The sequence below is a fragment of the Caloenas nicobarica genome, chromosome 3, assembly GCF_036013445.1.
Source record: "Caloenas nicobarica isolate bCalNic1 chromosome 3, bCalNic1.hap1, whole genome shotgun sequence".
Taxonomy (NCBI): Eukaryota; Metazoa; Chordata; class Aves; order Columbiformes; family Columbidae; genus Caloenas; species Caloenas nicobarica.
Window position 1 is genome coordinate 86183049 of NC_088247.1, and position 20339 is coordinate 86203387.

General features: G+C 35.9%; 1 protein-coding gene across 2 annotated transcripts in view; it reads left to right on the top strand.

Moving 5' to 3' along the window:
• FEZ2 (fasciculation and elongation protein zeta 2) overlaps positions 1 to 19814 on the top strand; it is a 30417-nt gene extending 10603 nt beyond the window's left edge. The window contains exons 6-9 of one of the 2 annotated variants that reach the window (XM_065631983.1): positions 1311 to 1391; positions 6171 to 6246; positions 8518 to 8583; positions 15053 to 19814. In XM_065631983.1, the coding sequence (XP_065488055.1) occupies positions 1311 to 1391; positions 6171 to 6246; positions 8518 to 8583; positions 15053 to 15069 (240 nt within the window). In that variant the 3' untranslated portion in view covers positions 15070 to 19814. The remainder of the gene's footprint in view (positions 1 to 1310; positions 1392 to 6170; positions 6247 to 8517; positions 8584 to 15052) is intronic. The other variant, XM_065631984.1, reaches the window with a different exon arrangement.
• Positions 19815 to 20339: the final 525 nt, after the last annotated feature.

The window sequence follows — 20339 nt, forward strand, 5'->3', positions numbered from 1 at the left end:
TCCTTCCTTCAACAATCCTTGGGTTTTTCCTTAAGGAAGTGCTGAGAATGTGCTTACAGATAGTATGTTCCAGTAACTTTTTGAAGAGGGAGTTTCTGTTAATAAATGATGTATAAATTAATGATTTTATTAGCTATAACTATAATGATGTCTCATTTAAATACAAAGCTTGGAAGTAGGGTTGTCATACTCTAAAAAAATAAATTCTCCTTCAGATACGATAATTGAATTTTAATAAATAAAGATTTTAATTCTTTGTCCTTGATATAGTCTTTGGATAAATCGCTTTCTTAGATTTCTAAAAGTTTTACCTCTCTCACAAGGGCAAACTAGGGAGTAATTAAAAATAGTCAGGGCTTGAAGATACCAGTTCATTTAAGCAGGATATCTTAAAAGAGTTAAGATGGCTTTAGCAACATCTGTGTCTATTTACTGACCTCACTGTGCTTTAGAAAGCAAAGTAATACTGTATTCCAGCACATTTCATTCCCCTTCCCATAAATAAATACATTCAGATAAGCGTGCTGAGGTGCACGCATCACACTGCACTGTGTCAGCAGCTTGACAGTTAGTTTCTTACGTTTTTGTAGGTTGCTGATTTTTACATATTATGCTAAACATCAAAATTATTTTGATTATTTTTTTAACTTGTCTTCTCCAGCAAGCGAAGTGAATTACAAAGTTCAAGGAAAAAACTGTGATTGGATTATATATTAATTTTCCTTTATTTAGATTCTGTGATTCTGTGTAATGGAGCTTGAAATTAATATGGGTGCGTTATTAACTAATTGTGTGTATTTTATCTACCAATTGTTGATTCAGTTGTGGAAAGGGAAGCATGGAAGCATAAAATGTTTTAAAGAGGTAGAGCTGAAGATTACTGCCTCTGAACAGTGTGTCTAGTAGGTGCTTAAAATCTGAAAAATTGGTATAGTGTCTGTAAAAGTACATTGCTCAAACACAGATTTTAAATGAGATTGTACTGTGAACTAAGCTTTCAAAAATAATATTTTTTTTACCTTTCAAAATGAAATAGCCTGAAAGGCAAGCCTGGGTTGTTGGGTCTGCAGCGTGAAAACGCTGCTTGTTTAAATTTTGATGTAGATATACTGCTTAACTGCCATTATAAGGTTTGCTTTTTAATTATAAATACTAAGTAGGTGAATGAAAAAATAAAAATGTGCTGAAATACATCTTAGAGCTTGTCTTTGTCATTCATCTTTTATAGTCTTGATAAATGCTGATTTAATAGTCTTCTGAACTTTTCTCTGTCCCTTTTTTTATTTCTGCTATGTTTTCACTACTTTTAGCGCTTCAGCATGGAAGGGATCTCAAATGTCATACAGAATGGCTTCCGCCACACGTTTGGAAACTCAGGTGGAGAGAAACAGGTGCTGGGCTATCTTCTCTCTTTTCCTCATTCTTTGCCTGCACTTTCGGTAGGAGCCGAGATCTTGAAAATTGATGGTAGTTAAAGATAAATGCTGAGACAGGAAAAAATAGGACAAAAATGTTGGAATCAGTACTCTTTGTCTGCCTCAGGTCTCTGATGAGCCTACAGCCCCTCTCCTCAACAGCTCGAGGCAGTCAGGACTTGATATCCTGGTGCACTGAAATAATAACCCTTATTTCTTACCCTAGATTAAAAGTCTGTTTGGGCGTAATGCATGCTTCACATACATTGCATGTTTGTAAAAATCTAATATCCAATTGAAGAATATGTATCATGTTAGACATAACATTTCAGTATTAAGGACTTGAGTAATTTCTCCAACTGAAAAAAGGTTTTGTTTTCTTTTTTCCTCAAAAGTTCAGAGCTGATATATCTAAAAACAGAGTAGCACCTGGAAAATGCATGGACTCTATTATATGTTGTCTTTTTGCCTTTGAAAACTGCATGATGTTAAAAGCAGCCGAATAAGTGCAATGCAGATTGCTGATAGAAAATACATATGCCATAGGCTAGTTTGTGTCTTTTCATTGATTATTTAAATGTTGAAATATACAGCACAGAGACCCAGCTTCATTGGGTGTCACTGTAGATGTTACATACGCCTAAGTAGCAAGATTCTTGTGCTTTATTTCAAAGTAATACTTAGTTGTTTATTTCAGAACTGTAATGTGTATTTTATTAAATGCAGTCTGTAATTTGGTAAAGTGCCAGTGCTTGTGCTGTTGTTTAGGCTTTGGGCACACATTACGAAATATTGGTATTTCACATTACTTAATGCATGCCCACCCACTATAGTTTATGCATTTGTGTCAGAGAGGAGTGTGTTAGAGATATAGATATATATATAGATATAGAGATATAGATTTTTTTTTTTTTTTTTTTTTTTCCTCTTGGTGGGATGTCTGTTGAGGCAATAAACTGCCTGGTAGTTTAGAAGTCATGGCCGATTAGGCTTTTGTCTGGAAGATGGCTGGAGTGTCCTGCAGAGGAGTTCAGGAGGTGAAACAACTCTCAATTCCTTCCTGAATGATGACATTAGAAATCATAGCTTTACTCTCTCAAGCAAGGTCTGTGTATGAGAGTTCATGAATACAGAGGTCCACCTATTTGTCCCCAGCTCTGGGGATCCTGAGCACATGCATCTTCTTATCACTCTGTCTCAATACTGGTGAAGTAATAGCTCTGCTGTTTGTTTTGTTTGTGGTGGTTCGTTGTTTGGTTTGGTTTGGTTTGTTTTTTTCCTTTACTATCTTTACCATTTAATAATAAATTACAACTGATTACCTGTATTTGTAGCTACTTTAATTATCATGGGTTTTCATAAAGTGAACATGTTTAGCTTTGGTTTTAAGACTGCACATATCTGTTCAAATGCACCTTTTTTTTTCTTTGACTGCTTCCTAACTTTCTAGACATAAATAGCATAATCATATATTAACAGTAACACTGAATAGCTATTCCAGTCATTTTTTGAGTTAGTTTACTAGTGTTTGTCATACTTGTCCCCTGATTTATCTTATACTATATCCTTGTTAGCAGCGCTATGGGGTTTCTTTTTCCCTTCCTGTATCCTACAGCCAATCGTGGAAATAATAAGGACTTAAAATGAAAAATAGGGGAGAAATGTAGGAAAGATACCAGCTCTTTTCTGATTTAGTCATGGAAATCCATTTTTCTGTGGCATTTGTTTTTTTGTTTGGGGTTTTATTTGTTTGGTTGGTTTTTGTCCTATTACCAGACCCTGGCCCTGCTTTCAAAATATTGGTGTCATCTTATTGCAGTTGCAAAATTAAAAAAAGTATCAGATGCTCAGTTGCTTAGTACTACTCTCAGAATATTAGTGTGTGTTTTCAGGGTGTATTGTCTTTAAAAACTCAAACTCATGTGTTTTCTGCTAGCAGGGAAGAGTTAATAATTTGGAGTTGTGCTCAAAAAAAATGCAAGGACAGACAATTTTTGGTGTAACTCAGAAGGCAGAAGTTCATACACATAGAGTCACAACATAAAGTTTATGACAAGTTTCTACAGTTACTTCAGAACTCTTGTCAGTCCTCAATTTTAATGATATTTACCACCTTTTTCTGGATAATATTACTCTGATAGTGGCTACTTTCCTTTTTAAAATTTTAGTCGTTTTTTTGCTGTGTGTATTGGAGACAAAAGTGAATATTACTTGGGCTTTTTCAATATTTAAAGATAAACTTCCAGTGGTAACTCCCTATTCCCATTTGATAATGCAGTTGGAAAAAAACACCAACTGCATAAAAGCCACAGAGATATCGGTAGTTCTTTCTGTGATCATGTTTCCAGAAGAAAATTCAAGATAATCATCTTCATCTCGATATTTAGGCATATCTAACGCTTTTTATGGGTGATTACAAATTGCAGTGGGAATTGCTGCTTATCGTATTGTCAAATCTGCTTCAAAAATTTAGAGGTCACAGTAGACTTAACACCTTTCATGTCAGTAAGCAACACTTTAGTTGTTTTTTCTTCCTTGGCGTAATGTTGTCCTTCTCACAGCAAATCAGGGAGTGAGTTTTTATAGTCCTATTATAGAAATTTATTATTACAGCAGCAAAGTATTGATGAGAAAAACAAGATGATTTCTGGAAACTAAGAAAGAAATTAGTGTTTGGTCCAGTGAAACATGCCCTAATAAGTAATTGTCTAGGTAAAGGGTACAATGTTACTTAGTTCTGAAGGCTGGAAATGACAGCCTGAGATCTGATTTCTGAGTTGGCAGATCTATTTTCGTCTCTGGCATTTACAGATTTAACAGCCTTATGTCTAGTTATTGATTCTGGTAATTTTAGTAAGAGTGCAGTTCTATGATGATACCTGTTGATTACATCTGCTGGAAAACAAATTGAAGATGGACTGTTTCCTAGGAAGCCTTGCATACTTTGCTGTGCTAAGTGGATGTGAGACGATGTAAAAGGGAAAGGGAGGGAGCAAAGCTCCCTCTGTTTGCATAAGGTCTTGATGAGGTGTTGGTACATCCCGTCCAACAGGTTCTCTTAAGTGACACAGAACCGGGTCTGTTGGGCTTTCAGGCAGAGGATGTGGTAAGCGTGGGGCGCACGATCCCGCTCTGAACATGGCAACGGTTATAGCTGCCTTTGGCAACACTCGGGTCTCCTTCTGCAAAGTGAACCTGTTCACCAGAGTCTGAGTTACACTTGACTCTTGCCAAACTGCTACTAGGAGAGGGGGAGACCTCATATGAAATGTGGTTTCTGATTGTTGCGTGGGGAACCAGACATCTCTCAAGTTGAATGATAGAGGGTTGCTTTCCCTGCTGCCTTGTAGCTGTTAACCCAGAATAAAGGTCCTGTTAAAGTCTTAAAAATTGAATTGAGGGAGACTTCAGGAAGCTTTTTTCATTCAGGAAAATATACATTCATATAGGCTGCAAAGTAAGATGTGGACAAAATGCATTTAATAAAAGAGCAACAAGGTTACTTCAAGAATTTGAAAATACATCTTGGTTGCACTGCAAGTGTGAAAATCCTGAAAGATTACAGAAATTTTTTGCTTTTAAAAAAAAAAGTTGGCAGGAATGAAAGATTTCAGTAAAGAGGAAGTAGAACAAAAGTGGAGCTGGCTTGAAACAATCTGTTAGCACACTCGACTGTTAAAACTGAGAATTTAAATCAAAATCCAAATCGTGGGCCGTTATGTTTAATTAGGCTTGCATTGTTCCTTTCGGTTGGCAGTGTATGTCATCAGAAGGCAAAAGTTGTCTGTTTTCATTTTCACCTGACTGTGGACTGTGGAGCAGCCTGATTTTCTTTGTACAGAGGACTATAGATCACCTTAAGAGCTGGGACTGGGCAATGCTCTTTGATCTGTCAAAATCCTTGGAATTTTTCACATTCTTAGCAAGAGTTAACCAGTCACTGAGAAAATCCTATGACTGTTTTGAGGTTGTTCAAATACAACGTATGCCGAATTTGAAGATTTTTTTTTTTTTTTATTTTCCCAAATACTTGTTAGTGCACTTTTGTATACCTGAACACCTTACTTAAGTCACCTGTATCAGTTGTACTCTGTAATCCTTTAAAAAGCTGACTGTTATCAGTTTCCCAGGTTATTTGTAGGCAACATAAACATTTACCTGATTTTTTTTTTTCTTTATATTTTTTAATGTACTTCCTGGAAAGAAAGAATTATTTTCTGATTTGCATACAGCTGGTGACACTTGCATGATATTTGTACTCTTTTTTTTAAGAGCCAAGTTTAAAAATTGTTCATCTGCATTTAAAGTGTTGTTCGAGAGGAAGTGATGAGAATGTTGTTCTTTCAGCTTTTATTTGATTGTATGAAGTACTTTGAATACTTGAAGAACTTCTGGCTGACTTGTGGAGGGACAAGAGGAAAGATTTTACTACTGGTGTGGATAGGCTCTGAGGAAGAAACCTCACAGAAATTTTTTACTGTAAACAGCTCCAAGTTTTTAAATTTTTTTTTCAGTGTGTAGCTGCATGACTTCTGAAGTGATCACATAATTTGGAAAAAAAAATAGAAGTTGGCTTCTGTGGTAAAAGCTTCAGGATAGGAAAGGTAGAATCTTGATCTCCTGTGAAATACGATCTTTTGAAAAGCTTTTATTTGTGACTAGCAATTTAAAGTGCTACAGTTTTTGCAAAATAAAATGCAAGCAACAGACATTGCATGAAAGGACTGTCGGGTAACTCTGTTTTTCATTTGACAGTACTTAACAACTGTCATTCCTTATGAGAAGAAAAATGGACCCCCATCTGTTGAAGATCTTCAAACATTAACCAAAAGTGAGTATATTAATATTTCCCAGTGATCCTTTCCTCTTTGTATTTTCAACTGTGGTTGCTCAAAACCAAGGAATCCATACAGTTATCTCTTCCCCCTTACTCTGTGGCATGCATGTAGAGTTGCATGATTTGTAGCCATACATTTTGGCCAGTCTTGTTCTCTGAGCCTTTAAGGCCTGTTTGTTTTCTAGTTGTTCCCTGAAACCCTGGAGGCTAGAAACTTGCATGTATCAGAAAGTAAATAGTCTCACGTTATTTCAACAGGTGGGCCTTATGGAAAATCCTGCATGTCATGGAGTTTTGCAATACTGTCTTATAGTACCTGATATGTCCCTGTTTGTTTAAACTGCTGTGCTTTATTGACGTTATTGTAATGACTTTCAAAAACTGGAATGGATGTTGGTACAAATAAGTAGTTGTATGGTGATTACATGTGGTAGCCTTTAAAATAGCCTGCTTCTCTCTGCTTCTTTGTTTTGGGGTTTTTTGTTAATAAATTTTAATAATTAGGAGGTATAAACCAAACAGAGTTTTGACAGTGCTTTGAATTCCCCTTTCTTCACATCTTTTTAGGCCAGATCCTCAAAATTATTTATAAGTTCTAAGTCCTCTGTTTGGTTTGTGGTTGCCTTTTTTTAAAAAATTCTAATTCGCATGAAAAAATAAGTGTTTGGGTTCTTTTAAATTAATTATTGAGGTGATTAAATACAGCAGAGCATCTCTGGGAGTCAGTGGCATCTCCTTCATTTGCGGTTTATAGGAGCAGTTTAAAAATAGATGGTAGAGTGCGTCAATGTGTTATATTTTATCAGATCTCATGCAGGGCTTTGGATCTGACTACGTCTTAAGGTTCTTTCCAGCAGCACAGGTCTGCGATTTCACAGGTGGCTGAGGGAAGATAAAAGGCTCATTGGTTGTTTCCTGGAAAGAGAAAATAAATATTATACAAATTCTGGCATAAACAAAATGTTTTAGCAGGAATTGAATTCCCTTTATTTTTCTGCAGTAGGCACTCTTAGCTGGTAATTCATATTATTCTGTGACAAATGGATTTTTCATTTTATATTTACTCTGCAGAGAAATTATATCATGTTGCCATATTTAAATTTCACTTGAAAATATTCTCCAAAATTCTATATAAAGCAGAGAGAGGTTAAAGCCTCCCGAAAACGTTTTGTGGGTTTTGACAGTTGATTAACAAAATGTCTTGTACAAATGCACTGTAAAGAGTATTAACAGTATTGTCTTGTGTGGGCTGGTTGGAACTTCATCCTGTGACTCAGTTGTAGATTTCTGAATCACTCCGCTGTTGTTAAGGCAGACAGTGAAGCAGGTGTTTGGGGTTGTTTGGTGGGTTTTTCTTTCAAAGCTGTGTATTATTCTGTAGCTATGAAGACTAGTGTCTTACTTCAACATAAAAATTGAAATAAAACTCATTATATTTTGAGTTCAGAGTCTTATATGAGGAATTTAGTGTTTATTAAACACTGTTATTCAGTATAATACTTTTGATTCTTTCAGTCCTGTCCAGAGCACTTCATAAAGGATTGTCATTGGTGTTGCTCATGGAGTAAAGGACAAGCTCATATGTGTCAAGTTCAGCTAGTCCAAATATTTTTCCTTCTTCAGAAATATGCAAGGATGGACTATTTTGGCTTGATATAAGTCACAAAAATGCCATTTTGGCATTATTCTACATTAATGCCAAATTCAATAATGTATTTAGGATTTTTCTAAGCTATAGGTGCTAACATTCACCATTTCAGGGGGAAAAAACACCAACATTTTAATCAGATCATTCACAGCAATGTCGTTATTGAAAAAGATAAGTGTCATTTTTCCATGGTTTGGGATGAAGACCAAGGAAATAAACTAAGTAATGGAGTGTATTTTTTTTCCTAAGATTTCCAACTCACCAGTACTTGTTAGCACGTTTTAGATTTGGATGTGATGACTTTCTTTTGGAGAGACTTGTTCATAGGGAAGAGGTGCTTTTTTGTTATTACAACTGATGACATTCTACTGTAATAATTAACCACGTAAAATGGATCTCTTGCATCCATCTACTGTTGAGTTCAGTGAGAATTACACAAGTGAAAGGTGGAGATATGATGGGTCTCATTGTATCTTCTCATATTCCAGTTAGGATTTTTCTTACTAATCTGGTAGTAATATCCTTATGAGTAGTTGAAACAGCTCCATGGTGTTTCTTTTGAGAGTGTTGTCTTTCATTTATGACTAAATATCTGATTTTTTTTTTCCATACTTTAGTCCTGCATGCTATGAAAGAGGATAGCGAGAAAGTGCCAAGCTTGTTAACAGACTATATTTTAAAGGGTGAGTATGTTTCTTAGCAGGGAGTCTTTTATTCTAATTTAACTTAATGTGTATACAAGGTGTATTTGAAAAGAATAGGCCTACAATATTAATGAATTATGTTGCCCTTTTATCAAACACAGTTCTCATTTATATTTTTTTATATTTTGTCTGAGGTTTCTGAGCTTAGATTTCATAAATAAAACATTTATTTTGTTCGTGATAGTATAATATAGCAAAGTATGTGGTGCGTATTCAAATAGCTGAAGGACGTCAGCGGGAGCAGACCAGTCTGTCGTACAAAGTTAAATGGGTATAGTTAAAAACTTGTGTTGTACAGGTTTTTCAGAATCAGATTTTGAACTGCCTATGGTAATAACACATTTGCTAGATGAAGTACTTACAGCTTCATTTTAAGTGTTACCTTCTGATCAATAGTAAAAATTATTAGTTTTTCATTTTTGTTATACCTTCGTATTTTATTTAAAAGGTTTGTGTGTGAGTCATTTATTTTCCAGTTTTATACATTGATGATAGTAATAGAATGTCAGACATTCAGAATCACTGCTTGAGCTTTAATTCGTTCCAGGTAGTTGCCACGTTGTTAAATTACTTTTAAACATTTTTCTACTGACTTCATGTTTGCCTACATTTTACTAATGCTTATGTTCTTACTTAATTCTTGGCATATAAATGGTACCATCTTCTTTAGTGTTTAATGTTTAGAATATGCATCAAACTCACAGGGTCTGAACAAACGGGTGTAAAAAGGATGATAGATGCCTTTGTATTTGCCACCCAAATGTATATTATGTTCTGCTTCATGTTCATATGCTCCAAAGTTTTTCTCTGCTTTTGGTATCATGCTTTCCAAGTCTCAGTATTTTTTCAAATACAATCACTTGACTTAACTCCCTCCATATGATTTTTAAAGGTTTTTCTATTTCTTACACAGACTTCTAATCACTCTGATCTCACAGAGATTTGAAAGTATTTTCAGTTAAAGCTGTGGAAGGAATTTCTTGTGCTGTTGCTTCAGAAAATGTGAACAGAAAGCCATGAGTATTCTAGAAGCTCTGACAGCCTTCCTGTTGGAAGAATCTCATTTCTAAGTTTAGTGTAGGGTTGCAGAACTACCACATACAGTAAGAATGCAGAGATCCTTTCAGTTGATTCCTTTGATATCTCCATTGTTTACTTACCCTTTCTGAAAATCCTTCTTAAATTACACATGTATTTGCTTATGAGCTAAGAGTTATTTAGGCTCAAGATCAAGGTTTTTTAGTGGTGATGGCACTAGACTTTAGTTTTGTGAAGCAAAATCTTTCAACCAAGAGGATGAACTGCTGTCAATAATTAAAGCTGATTATTGTTCATCATAATGCGTCTGGTAGAAACTGATTGGAATGAATAGCGCTCTTTACAGTGTCTGCACTTATTTTTAGATGTAGCTATCCAGGAGTGCTTTCAGATTACTAGGATACTGAGAAGAAACTGGCTGCCTAGGAAAATGGAGAAATCTTCTGCAGGGATGGCTTATAAAAGTAGATTAGCTGAACACATGACAGGATGATCTGGGAAGCTTGATACTGAGGTTCCCTCCTACCTCTGCCTCTGCATGCTCATGACTTAAAAATCACCAGGGATATTCCACTAGCTAGATGTGACAATTACAAAATCATACTCACGTTACATGTGTTGGATCAAACAGGCTGTCATATACAAGCACTGTTGTCTCTAAATTGTAAAGCCCAAATGATGGGAGTACGAAGAGTAATCACTCACATCACTCACGCTGACAGGAGAAGGTCATTTCCCCTCAGCTACCGTTTCATTACTGAACAGAACTAAGACTTGCTTGATCTTCTGTGGGTCTGTTTGCACAACAGCAAGCAGTCGTACAACCTAGTGAGCAGAGAATTTCACTCTTCCTTTCAGTGTAGCCTTCACTAAGCTTCATACTGCTATGTTTAGATTATGTTAAATATTTATAGTTTGGCTGGTAGAGTTATATTGTAACGTTGAGATTTCCTGTTCCACAGGATAAATCTTCCAATTGTTTCTGACGTTGTAATCTGTTTCTCTCTTTCTGAGGCCTGAAGCCTCAGTGAGGCTTCATACATGGTAGAAAATACTCCCAGCCACCCGTCTATTCTCTGGAAATTATTTTTAAAGCTTGTTAAAGGGAGATCAGATGATTCTATACTATCACTTAAAGCAACTTTCAGCTCAGGTTTTATACCTGAAATTCCAGTCTATTGCTTGAATTAAAAAAAAAAAAAAAAGTGACCTACTTTTTGAAGTGTCTGCTCTCTTCACTGCAAAGATTAAAAATGTCTTGGCGAGGTGAAAATGATTATAGGGATTTAGTTTTCCTAATGAAGCAGGAAGATATGTTTTGGACCCAGTAATAGTCACTGTGTGGTATAGTGATAATTATAGTCATTTTACATTTATTTTCTCTATGATCCAGCAGTTGTCTTACACTGAATGGATTACATTTCTTTTTATTAAGCATTGATCAAGAAATTAAATTTTGAAATGTGTGAATCATATCACCAGAGATAATTTTTTTTCTGTTAAAATCTGTTAACTAGTTGTTCCTTTGAGGATCATTTTTTCCGATCTTACAACAGTAAATTATATGTGACGATAGGATATGTGTAGCTTTATGGAAAGTCCAGTTCGTATGACATTTGTCAGCACAGGTAAAACTTTCAAGCTCTATATTCCGTTTTACAGAGCAAAGAAAAAAAAAATCTTACTTGTAAGTCCTTATTGATTTTTTTTTAAAGCAGCGCTTTTTATTTTGTGATACTTAAAAAACTAAAACATGCAGTCTTATGTGGATGTTATGGCTGTCCACAGAATTAGTAATAAACTTGCCCAGATATTGTTGAAAAGTTACTTAGATTGTTTAGAAGCAAGAGCTGAAGAAAAAACATCAGGAAAAAAGTGATTCTACAAATGCCATAGTATTGTTGGCATAATGTAATGAGACAAATAAACGAAGAATGCTGTTAACCTGAGAAGATGAATAGACCCATAAGATTAAAAAATAAGTGTTGATTTAACAAGAAATCTTGCCAAATTTACTGGTGTTCTAATAAAAACAAAAAGACAGTGAAATAAGTTCATATTTCTCTGAATTTTGTAGTGTTTTGTAGAAATGTTACCATCTTGAATGTTTTTAACTAAATGCCAAAATAATTCTGAAATTTGTGAAAGACTAAATTTGGATCGTGAAGCAAGACACACACAGACCCCCTCCATGTGTGATGTCTAATACTTGATATATTCATTTAATAATAATAGAGTGAATTTGTTTTGGCAAGGCGGTTCGGGCAAGAGCTGGGGCACAGGGCTGGAACTTGAAGGAGACTTCTGCAGCCAGATCTGCTATCGTCCATCTATGTTACCGTGGATCATTCTTGCACTTTTTACGTAACTAATTAATGTTTCTGAAATACTGGAAGTAGAAATCCTCAGAACATTGGATGTGCAAATCTGGTAGAATAAGGAAGTGAAAAAGCCAATGCAACTCAGTGCAAATCATGTTAAGGAAGGAAAAAAACCAAAACAAAACAAAAAAGCAAACAAAACCAACAAACAAACAAAACCAACCAAATAAACAAAAAAACACACAACACTCCATATGCATTTCTGAATAAGATTATTAGTTTTGAAATTATTTCTGGTGTTTACTTTTTAAAGCATCCTCTTTTCCCAATTTCTACTGCCCTCTTGTGTCCCCCAGAATGTTAAAAATACCATCGTTTTGTCCTCATGCTTAAGACCCTCTTTCCAGTAATCAGTTAGCTCTCCCGTGGATCTATTCCATAGGGAATACCTCCTCAGAGGTAAGTGTCCCAAATCCAGACTATGTAGATTCTTGTACAATGCAGGAACTTACCTTCTCTTGTTTGCGTTACTCATGATGCACCCTGAATTATTTCGAAGTGGATTTTTTTCCTTTTGTGGGGTTTTGTTTCTTTTTTACTTTCTAGTGAACGTTTCCATGCTGAAGTTAGTAATAATGAAAGGAACTTAGTGATTTGCTTTGCAAGTAAATTGTAGTTCTTCCACCAGCATATGATTCATATTTTATAGATTTAGAATGAAAATAGATGGTAACATGAAATTAGGAAGCATTTGCAATTGCGCTTAAATTTTTCTGAATATATTTTTAATATATTAATATTGTTATTAGATTTTATCACTGGGGTTTGTGAAGTAGAAACTGATATTTAGAATAGGGTGGAAGACTACGTTTGCTGTCAGGGAGAAAAATATCAAGCCAACACTGTGAAATTCTTGATCTTAGAAAGCATACTTTGGGACTGAAGCTGGCAGCTTAGTAAGCTCACTGTGTTTAAATGCTGTTCATGCTCATCTTTCTACTGATCTCTTTTGATGGTTTAACAACTATAACGTGCCTCGAAAACATTGTGTTTGTTTCCATTGAAAGACTTACACAAGTGAGTAAGCAGCAATGTTTATTGTGCACAAGTTAAGCTGTAAAGCAGGGAGCACAGATGGAGATGTTTTTGTTGTCTGTTGTAGTTGCATTGGTTTTAGGTATCACAACAAGAATTGGTACCATATCTTTAGATGAAAGCATGTTTGTATTGACTATACCCATTGAATATCTTTTTTCAGAAGCTTTGTGTCTTCCTTCTTGCATGTATAATGTAATGACTTTCTGAATTATGATTTATCTGGCAAGTGCAATAATGGCAACAAGTCATAGTGTCTGTAATCCTCAAAGTATGGAAGTTTAGGTTGCTTTCTGAAGAAAATGCCTATATGCAGTCGTGTTGTCTGTCTCTTCAGCTTCACAAGTATTAATTCCCAATTTCAACCCCACAAGACAGAAGGAAGGGTTGCGGCAATAACTGCATTTCACAAATACTGTAGGAACATCTAGGTAGGAGGTGGTCTGAAACCACTGTTTCTGTTGAGCTAAAGGCTTTGAAAAGCCAACATCCAGTTGACCAGGTGGCTTTTGTGTATTCATGTACCGGTGAATGCACTTACAGTAGCTCCAAGCAGTTTAGGGGCATGAGGACAGAGGAACAACATGGGGACGACCTGCTGGGATGGAAATTGTAGCAAACTTAAAGTAGAAGTTGAGGAAGGCACTATAGAAAGGGGAATTACCTGTTGTTATGAGAGTAAGGAGGAATATCTGAGGAAGTCTGCTGGAAGCAAGGGTTCCTTAATTTAGCTACTTACGGAACAAATCAATGCTATATGTGAAATGTTAGCCTGTAGATAGACACGGAATCAAGATATTAGGGATAGGTTGTCTGGTATCACATCTAGACACATTATTTCAAGCTTATTAGTTTTTGCTTCCAGTTTTTACAAAATTTGAAGATTTAACTTCACGTACAGGAATCATTTTTTAATATAATGTACTAGCAGTATGACATGCAAACTGCACCCCTGCGTGGTTGATTTTTTTCCTTAATTCAACAACATGTAAGTGTAAATAATTGTGACATTCTTAAAATGTAACTATTATATATAACAATATGTAAGTATGTATTTATAACTGACATAAATGTCTTTGAATTAAGATGTGTCCTTACAGTTAACTGTTCTAAGATGTATTTATTGCTAAGCTTTGTGTTCTTTTCCGATTGTGCTTAAAGAGTAATTGTGACATAAAAGAGAGTGCTAAAAACATGCTATACATTACTACTGAGTAGAATGCAGTAAGTATGCCTAGTATAATTTTATTTTAGACTTTTTTCTGAATGTTGATGTCATAAAACAGGATAATTTTCTATCTTTCAGCTTGGTTTGCTATTTCATATCTGTTCTTTCAAGTTTCTAGTAAAGGCTTAAAAATAACACAGTTTTTTGTTTTAATAAAGCAAGAATTTTTACACCTTGTTCTATTTTTAAAGTATGCAAGTATTTCAGATATCAAGAACATTTGTTTTCTTGCCTTTTAAGTTTTTTGTTCAGTTGTTATACCTGACTTCTTTATTTGCTTTTGTGTTGTGCTAGCATTGGTTTGAAAGCTGGATTGCTCTGAGGTTTGTCTCTTACATATGAAACAGGAATGAGAAGCACGTGAAGGACATGTCTTATCTTCCCACTGTGCAATTCAAATACACGCACCAGAATTAGAAAGAGTTAGAATCTCAAATTGTCGGTGCATATTTTCAAAATACAACTGCATGCGTCACCTTTTATTTAATGTTCTGTTTTCTGATAGAACACTTCAAAAAGCACTATTTAAGACATGACCTTTAGTTAACTCATTTCTGGATAATATTAGTTAAAGATAGTGGGTTGTGTCAATTATCTTTTGAGAAGAGGATGGTATCTTAATTGCCAGTTTCGACTGATTTCTAGATTTTACTGTGTTACTAATAGGGTAGAATTCAGCATTAAAGTATTTTAGTATATACAATATATTTTTTTACAGACCAACTTCACTGACGTTTCTCAAGATGTATTTGTGGTTCTTTTGCAGTTCTGTGTCCTACGTGAAGAGGGCTGCCTTTCAGAATTAGCAATGCTCCTTCCTGTGATGAGAAACTTTCTGTGGACATAACTCATAGCATTCTTTTGTTTGGCACTATACCTAAACCAGTATGCATTTCCCTCCTCTGTGTGTACGTGGATTTTCTGATCCTACAGTAAGTCTTCTGGGCATGACAACTCATCCATTTTAACTTAATAGTGCAATGAACTGGAGCAGGGAACAAACATTGTACAGTTTTACTCACATTGTTCTGGCTTTTTAAAGTCTATTTTTACATTGTATAGCATGTAGTAAATCCTCCTGCACATTTTGTTGTTGGAAGGAAAAGTAAACTTTGAATAGTGTAAATAAAATAAGCCTAGTTTTAAGGAATCCATATTTAAAAGCATCCTTAGTTCCTATAGCAAAAATGCAAAAAGGATCATAGTTAAGCTTGAACTAAAAGACTCAAGTGGGTTCTCCAGGAAACACTCCAGAACGGTGTTGGTGAAAATCAGCATTCGACACTTCTTTTAAAACGGTAACTTTGGTTGAACTATAGAACAGTATTGTTTGTACAGTGAATAAATCCAGATTCTTTGATGGTTTGGCATAAGTGATTGGTGTATTACCTATCCTTGTTATTTAACACAAACATCCAACTTATATTTCATATTTGTTTTAATTATTAATGTTATTGTGGCTTAGATATTCTCCCATATTGCTGCTATAATTTTACTGTTTTTAATAAGCATTTGATCTTAATGAAAATAGTTCAATACATAAACATTTTTGAAGGCTTATCTTTTTAAAAATACATGTACAGTTTGAAAAACTTGCACCTGGGTTCCAAGTTAGTATTATATTGAGATGTTCATTGTTGTGTATCTCTGAGTTTTACTACAAATCTCTCTTGTAAATTGTATGCGCTGTCTCCTCTGTGATGACGTATCTGCATTCAAACGGATGAGAATGTATTTTACAAATCCTGTAAAAGTAATGTACCCTGTAATCTCAACATTAAATACTTGTCACAAATAATTTTGCCAGTCTTCAAGATTAGATTGAAATATAAGGAGTACTATAAAGAAACTATTTTCTAGGTCGAATTCATATTGATTCTACACCCAAATTTATGTACGGTATATGTGAAGGCACTGGAAGATAAGATTCTAAAGAGATAACCATGTCTATTCTTCAAACAGTTTTTTCCATTTAAAATCTTCAGTCTTTTTGTTAGTTGAAGAGAAATTTGCTCCTGACTACCTTGTGTCACTTCTTTTATGCTGAATTTTATCATCATAACCAAATACTCATTTTGATCAGTAAAACACATTCAGTTTGAAAATTGTTCTTATAATGCCTTTTTTTTTTTTTAACCTAAAGGCCTCAATATTTTTGTCTTTGGTGCCTTTAAGTGTCTTTATGTTTTCAGCTTTAAAATTCTTCTCCCTCTCCCCCACTTGACCACCAATGGATACTTGCCAGCCTGCCCAGGAACAGATCCACTGCATAACTGTGTCATGTGTGAGGAAGGTATTTTGTTGCTTTATTCTACTTCATTTGTGGTTTCTCTAACAAGAAAGTGACCACTTATTTATTTAGCTGATACATTACAAACTCATTATGGCATGCCTCTTCTATAGGAATACTTGATATTGACTATCCATGCCTGGAAAGTGGCAAAGGGGATGACCCTGCTTTGCTTCATTTTTTAAAAAATGTTGCATGTGTGAAACACAACATGTCTCCAAATGAGATCTAGAGATGTTTCAATCTAATTTTGAGGCTTGAGGTGACAAGACGGAACAAAAGAAAAAGAAAATTAAGGGAAGAATTAAAAAAAACAAAATCAAAAAAACCCACCCACACCACACTACACATTAGTAAAAAGTTTGTATTATTGGTTGTAGCAAATCTTGGGTGACATAAAGTTACAGGGTACTAAAAATAGTAAAACTTGAAAGAAAACCCAACACTAAAGACCAGAAACAGTTTAAGTACATTAAGCATCTGGTTGGGTGTATCATGCCCCTCAACAGTCTAAACAAAAGTTTATTATGAAAAGTACCTGTTTACCTTTTATGTAGAATCCTGGCATTAAATAATATCTGCCAAAAGCGAGAAGTGTTATATACGTACCTATATATGTACAAAAAAATAGATCTCAAAATATTTGAATAAAAAGAACCATACAAATCTGCTTTTCTGCTGAGTTCTATGTAATTCATAGTCTATTATTCATCCTTTTTCCAGATGCATTATTGAATCTTGCATTCTTTCAGGGAGCTGGATTTCATTATTCTTTTTAGTTTTGGCATGTGATAGCTGTAAATGGCCCCTCAAGAGCAGTTGCTGACAAATACCCTAGGTTTGTTAAAATACATTTTTACCAAAACCCATTTCATTTTTAATATGAAGAGTCTTAAAAGCAAAGTCTCCTTAAAATCATTGAATTTTAAGTTACTTAAAGTTAGGCTGTTTGTATCGCTTGCTTTAATAGCCTTGTTTGGTTGGTTTTTAATCCCACCCTTTTTCTGGGTTTCAGCTGTTTCATTTGATATAAGCTTACTTGCTGGCTAGAGTCAAGTTTTGATTCGGGGACTGTGTGGACAGTATGTCAGAGGTAGGCAAGAGTCCTAGAATTTTAATATGTTGTCTTGGTTAAGGAAAGAAACTTGAAAACCATGTCAATTCCCTTCCCTTCTGAACATCTGCTGTGGACTGTGCCAGGCAATCATAGCCTTTAACTTGGAGTGGTGGCTTTATTGCAGCAGTGCCCATCGTTGTTCCTTCAGACTGGATTACCTGGGTGTTTTTTCTGCATGTGTGTCACATGGAAACTGCAGCCAGCCCAGAAATCGCACCCCGTGTGCTTGGCAACAGTGTTGGCAATCAAGTGTCTATCTCTGCACAGCATCGCTCACAGCAGCTGCCTCCTCATTTCCAGGGGGACAATTTAAGACACAGGTTTCAACTCCTGACGTTGTAGATGGTGCAGAGCAGGAGACCTGCTTTTCTGGCTGTGGCAGCAATGGGCAGTGGAGATCAGCAGGTTCCTTCACTGAAAACAGCATCTACCCATTCAACTGGGCCTAGAAGCCAAGCTTGCTAGTGAAGGGTTCTCAGTTCTGATGCACTCAAGCCTGAACTTACTGACTCGTCATTCTGCAAAGCGTATCTTTCTTTTGGGCAATGAGGCTGTATTGTAATGGTGTCATGTCCTGCCCTCAGGTATGAGGGGAGGGGGGAGAAGTGACTCAGGTTTGTGGGTCCCCTTTGGTTGGAAAACAGTACACACAGTACTTAAGGTCCGCAAACAAAAGGCTTTTTATTTTGCAGCTTGGCCCAAATGGTTATATGATTCAGAGGCAGAAGGATTTACATTATTGTAGGTTCAATTGGTAAACATAAAAAGTTTGCGGCATATGCAGGGCTGTAAATCTTATGTTACTATGTTACTTGGGAAAGCAAAAAAGGTAGAAGTATGGGAAAGAACAGAAAGAGAAAGATTTCACCATCCTTATGGCTCTGCTTTATGTGTGATGGAGTTCGCAGTCTCTGATCCAGTGATACGTGGTGTCCTCCGGTGTCTTGCTCAGTTCATGTGGTGAGACTGGTGGGCAGAGTGGTCCTCAGGATGGTGGGTGGACGCCGCCAGTGCTTGCACAAGGTGGGCCTTTATAGCCCTCTGGGTTGCCCACTTGTGTAACTTTTGGTCTTTTATGGAGGTGTTATTGTGAAAGAGAGAAAAGTCTGGGGGGAAGGGGTGATTGTGAAAGATTGACAAGTCTCTGGCCATGTTGAAGGGTCTCAGCTTTTCCCTTTGTGCCAAGCTGGGCGTATCAGAAGGTGGAGCTATGTGCCCTCCGGCACATCCCCCATGTCCAGTTTTGGCCAGCTGGCCTGTTCTGTGGCTCGTTAGATTCTCGTTGATATGCAAATTGCAATTCACCCTATACTGAAGGTATCATCTCCTGTGGCTGGATGAACTGGTTTTGCCACAATGTTTCAGCCATTATCCATATCAGTACATGACAAATGGTAAGAGAATCCCTGTAAGTTTGGGACTATTTTCTGGTTCAGATATCAGAATTTTTAAAACTTCTCATGGACCTCCAAGTTATCCCTGGATATAAAGTCACTCCAGAAATGATAAAAACTTTGTCATCCAGTAAAAAATTAAATCTCAGAACAAAGTGGATCTTGAATAATGTTGAGTGAATTTAGTCTTCTGCTTCTCTTGAGGGCACAGCAGTGTTCGTTTTAAGCCTAAAAAGAAACTCTCTGATTGTCATACAGGAAATCTACCTGTTCTAACACGAAGATAATACAATTTCTTTTCAAGATGTCTATGATTCTGTAGGTAGCTGTGTGTGCTAGGAGGGTTTTATAGGGCACATCTAATGATGGAGAAGTGCTAGATACCTTCCTTGCAGAGAGTTTATTGGTGAAGAATTAAAACCAACGTTTTCATTTTTTAAGTGCTTTGTCCTAGCTGGTGAAATGAAGTCTCTTGTTTCCTTGCTCATGTTATTTTGATCAAGACCTAACTCAGGACTTCTTGCCTTTTTGCTTGAACGTGTTGATCAGTGATGGCTCTCTGGATTAGCTGGTCAGTGTTCAGTCCTAACAATAATTGTTGAAGAAACTGTGTGAATTGGGGGAACTACTTAACTGACTTTTGTTGCTACATTTTATTTTTTTCTCCTTAATAATCTGCAAAAGTTGGATAGAAGCCTCTTTTTGCACTGAATGCTGATTTGAACAGAGCTCGTAATTTTATTGTTCATTTTCCAACCCATCTTTGTGTTTGGATTTTATGTTAACTTTATATAATAAATATTAATTTTAATTTTCTGTAGCATCGCATGCAAGTTTATGAATGCAAGTACATGTTTCTTGGAAAACAAGGCTGAATACAATGGGATGAAAAACTCAGAAAGAAGATAAAGTGTTTGGATTTTCTTGATCAGGAAAGTGTTTAGAGAATGCCCCAGGTTTTTTTTCAAAACCAAATTCTGATCCTCCACATGTTTCTATGGCTTGATGATAGTTAGGGGACTGACCAAGGAAAACAATCCAGATTTTCCTACTGACTGCCTTTTTGGCCTTCAGGAATATTCCATTGCCCAGGTCAAGCAGGCTGGGGCTACAAGAAGTCTTTTGCATGGAATGGCAGCGTTGGTGTTAAAATGTCAGTTCATTTTTAGCTGTAGATAAATCATTGACTGCTCCCAGGAATGTTTCTCCTTCTGCTTGTGTTGCCTTCACGGGAAAACTAATCATGCAAAGT